The 3,776-nt window shown below is 41.8% G+C and overlaps 1 protein-coding gene across 1 annotated transcript in view; it reads left to right on the forward strand.

Moving 5' to 3' along the window:
- LOC103590400 (schlafen family member 11-like) overlaps window positions 1–3,776 on the forward strand; it is a 32,682-nt gene that overhangs the window by 7,265 nt on the left and 21,641 nt on the right. Inside the window, 2 exon segments of the mRNA XM_008572620.1 lie at window positions 116–618; window positions 792–921. Coding sequence (XP_008570842.1) covers window positions 116–618; window positions 792–921 — 633 coding nt within the window.

The following is a 3,776-nucleotide window of genomic DNA, read 5'->3' on the forward strand; positions in this document are numbered from 1 at the left end:
CTCAGCCAGTGAGCGGGAACCAGTCTGTATGTGGGATCCGAACCCTCGGGCGGGAGCGCCGCCGCGCTTCCCAAGCGGCGCACTTATCCAGTGCCCACCGGGCCGGCCCCAGAAGCTCAGAATTTCTGCACTGAAGATGGAGACTGGTATGGGAGGGCAAAATCCATCACTGAGAGAGAAAAAGATTGCCCAGGATTTCTCTGGATCTTTCTGGACTACTTTCAGACCAGCCACTTGGATTGCAGTGGACTTCCCCCTCTCTTAGGCCAATGTGTAAAAGAAGAGCTCACCAGAGTGGTCTGCAATGCAGATCCAGTAGCCAACTATGTACAGGAAGTAATGCAGGTAATTAGAATGAATCCTCCACTTAACATCCCTTCTGAGTCTCTGGAGATGCTTTTTGGAGCTGAATGGCCTAGGGGTATTCAGGGAACCTTACAAATTAAGAGATACTTGACTTGGGGACAAATAGTGATTTACGTGGCAGAAACCTGCAAGCTTTTCTTTGAAAGAGGCTATTCTCCCAAGGATGCTGCTGTGTTTGTCAGCACTATGAAAGAAGTGGAGCGTTATAAGTATAAGTTCTTGAGAGCAATGAGAAGAAAACTGTCGTGGAGGGCCGGCCTGTGGCTCACTCGGTAGAGTGCGGTGCTGATAACACCAAGGCCACGGGTTCGGATCCCATATAGGGATGGCCGGTTTGCTCACTGGGAGAGCGTGGTGCTGACAACACCAAGTCAAGGGTTAAGATCCCCTTACCGGTCATCTTTTTTTTTAAAAAAAAAAAGAAGAAAACTGTCGTGGAGCTCAATGATGCATGCGATATGTTGGGTGATCATATTGTATTAGATAGTGTCCAGCGATTCTCAGGCCTAGAGAGGAACATCGTGTTTGGGATCCATCCAAAGACAGTTGTGTCAGGTATATTACTCAATATTCTGGTCTGTCTGGCTTCCAGGGCAAAACAATGGCTATATATTCATTCTGCGGTATGGTGACTGTTAGAGAGAACTCTAGACCAAATGGGATGAAGCAATTGCTACGTAGATGTCTGCGGGTGAAAGTCTGTTTGCTATTGGCAGAAACTTTTCTTTTTGGTTCACAGGTCAGCTAGAGATTTGGGTAGAGATGACACACAGAATTTGGAACTCTCCCTCTCTAGTTCTCTCCTTTCAGGGCTTCCTCCCCCAACTCTTTCCAGTGGCTATTTTCACCTCAAATTCTGTCCCCTGACTCCTCTAGCCAGAAAGACAGTGGCTTTCTATAGGAGCTGTAGCCGCCCTGCACAACACAGACCTGTGTCCTGCACTCTGGGTAAAAGCCTTAAAAACAAGAAACTCATCTGTTGGCCTTTGTTTCTTCCAAGTCTCGACTTTTTTGTGTGTGCATGTGACTTCATGCAGTTTTTTGTTTTTTACAACTCGTCCAGAGTTTTTAGTTGTTATCTGCAGAAGGGTGATCTCTTTGGAGCATACCTGGCCATACCAGAAGCAGAACTTGTTTCCTGAATTCTTGACACTTCCTTTTGCTATATGGATTCAGGACTTCTGATAGAGTGGATCTCAATGAATTTGGCAGAACAAAGAGCACTAGATTTAATCCTTTAAAATAGTAATCTCCAATGTTTGTTCTCAGAATGGCCCAGACCAACCCTTAATTGTGAAAGTAAATATTAAATGTCACTTTACAGAGAAAATATAGGCCAAGAGAAAAACAAATACAGAGCTGTTTTCTCTGGCTTTCAGTGGGAGATAGTATTGAAAACCAAAATTTGTTTCTTTTTTTTTTTTTTAAAGATGACCGGTAAGGGGATCCTAACCCTTGACTTGGTGTTGTCAGCACCACGCTCCCCCAAGTGAGCTAACCGGCCATCCCTATATAGGATCCGAACCCGTGGCCTTGGTGTTATCAGCACTACACTCTCCCAAGTGAGCCACAGGCAGGCCCCAAAATTTGTTTCTAAACGTATGTATTACTCTTAAGGTGAACAGAACTAGGAAAGATACAGTGTTAAAAAATTAATGAGTTTATATTGCAGCTTCTCATTTTAGCTCTACTTATTGCTGCATAACTTATCTACTTAAGTTTTAAGCCACTCTTGAATTGTAATTTTTTACCCTTTACTTTCATAATTTGGTGGGCCATGTGGACAGAATGCTTCTAGTCCCCTTTTCCCCCAAATTCATATGTTAAAGCCCTAACCCACAGTGTGGAGACGGGGATGCTCAGGAATTAATTAAAATTAAATGAGGTCATAGGATGGGTCCCTAATGTGATAGGATTGGTGTCCTTGTAAGAAGAGATACCAGAGAGCTTGCTGGTACAAACAACAGGTCATGTGAGCACAGAGAGAGATGGTGGCCACCTACAAGCCAAGAGAAGAGGCCTTAGAATGAAACTCACCCTGCTGACACCTCGATCTTGGACTTTCCAGCCTCCAGAACTGTAAGAAATAAATTTCTGTTGTTTAAGCCACCCCGTCTGTGGTATTTTTTTTATTGCAACCTGGCAAGACTAATACAGCTATATGCTTATTCTTCTAACTAAAAACATTAATACTTAACAATGCTAATGCAATTACTTATTTGCTTTTTGGTCTATACAAAACATTCCAAACACTAATCTAAATAAGATCAATAAAATATTTGGATTACTAATGGAAAAATGTTATATGGCTTCCATTTATTAATAATCCTGTTCTGCTAATTTCCCTTAGTCTGTTTTCTGTTGCTTATAACAGAATATCTGCAATTGGGTAATTTATAAGAAAAGAAAGGCTGCAAAGTTCAAAGTCAAGAGGACACATCTGGTGAGGGCCTTCTTGGTGGGGACTCTCTGCAGAGTACTGAGTTAGCAAAGTGTATCACATGGTCAGAGATTAACAGCGTGCTCATGTGTTCTCTTCTTCTCCTTATAAAGCCACCTGTCTACTCCCATGATAATCCACTAACTCATTAATCCATAACCCATGAATCCATGAATCCATTAATCCATGAATAGCCTTCATTATATAATGACCTCTTAAAAGCCCCACATTTCAAATACCACAGTTGAATTTTCCACCCTCTTAACATTGTTATAATGAGGATTAAGTTTCAACATGAGCTTTGAAAGGTACAAACATTCAGACCATAGCACCCCCATATTGTAAATTTTGAATTTCTCTGCCTGTGTTTCACCTATCTGTATTTACTCATAGAATCCCAGCATCTGGCCTTGAAGTAGTAGGTTCTTCCAACTTCAGCACAATAAGGAAGAAAGTCTTTCTTCTTTCCTTCTGACTGCATTAAATCAGATACAACTCAGCATCAAAAAGCTGTCTTTGTAAATGCTATGTTTTAAATCTATAGCTACAGAAAGTAGATTAGCGGTTACCTAGGACATGGAGGTGGGCAGGGGCAGATTGGGGAGTGGCTGCTAATGAATAAGGGTTTCTTTTTGGGGGTGATGAAATGTGCTAAAATTAGATAGTGGTGATGGTTACACAAATCTGAACACACTAAAAACCGTTGCATTGTACACTTCAAATGGGTGAATTTTATAGTATGTAAAGTATATCTCAATGAAGCTGTAAAAATGCAAAATAAAAAAAATAACCCAGAACAATCTTTGTAAATATTGTTCCTAATAAATTAGTCTTATAAGACCCCTGGACTTTGGAGTTGTTGTATTGTCTATGAAAGTAACTCTTAAAAAGTCTATTCTGGGGCCGGCCCGGTGGCGCTCCCGCCAAGGGTTCGGATCCCACGTACAGACCGGTTCCCGCTCACTGGCTG

This window comes from Galeopterus variegatus, unplaced genomic scaffold (genome assembly GCF_000696425.1).
Source record: "Galeopterus variegatus unplaced genomic scaffold, G_variegatus-3.0.2 Scaffold812, whole genome shotgun sequence".
Classification (NCBI taxonomy): Eukaryota; Metazoa; Chordata; class Mammalia; order Dermoptera; family Cynocephalidae; genus Galeopterus; species Galeopterus variegatus.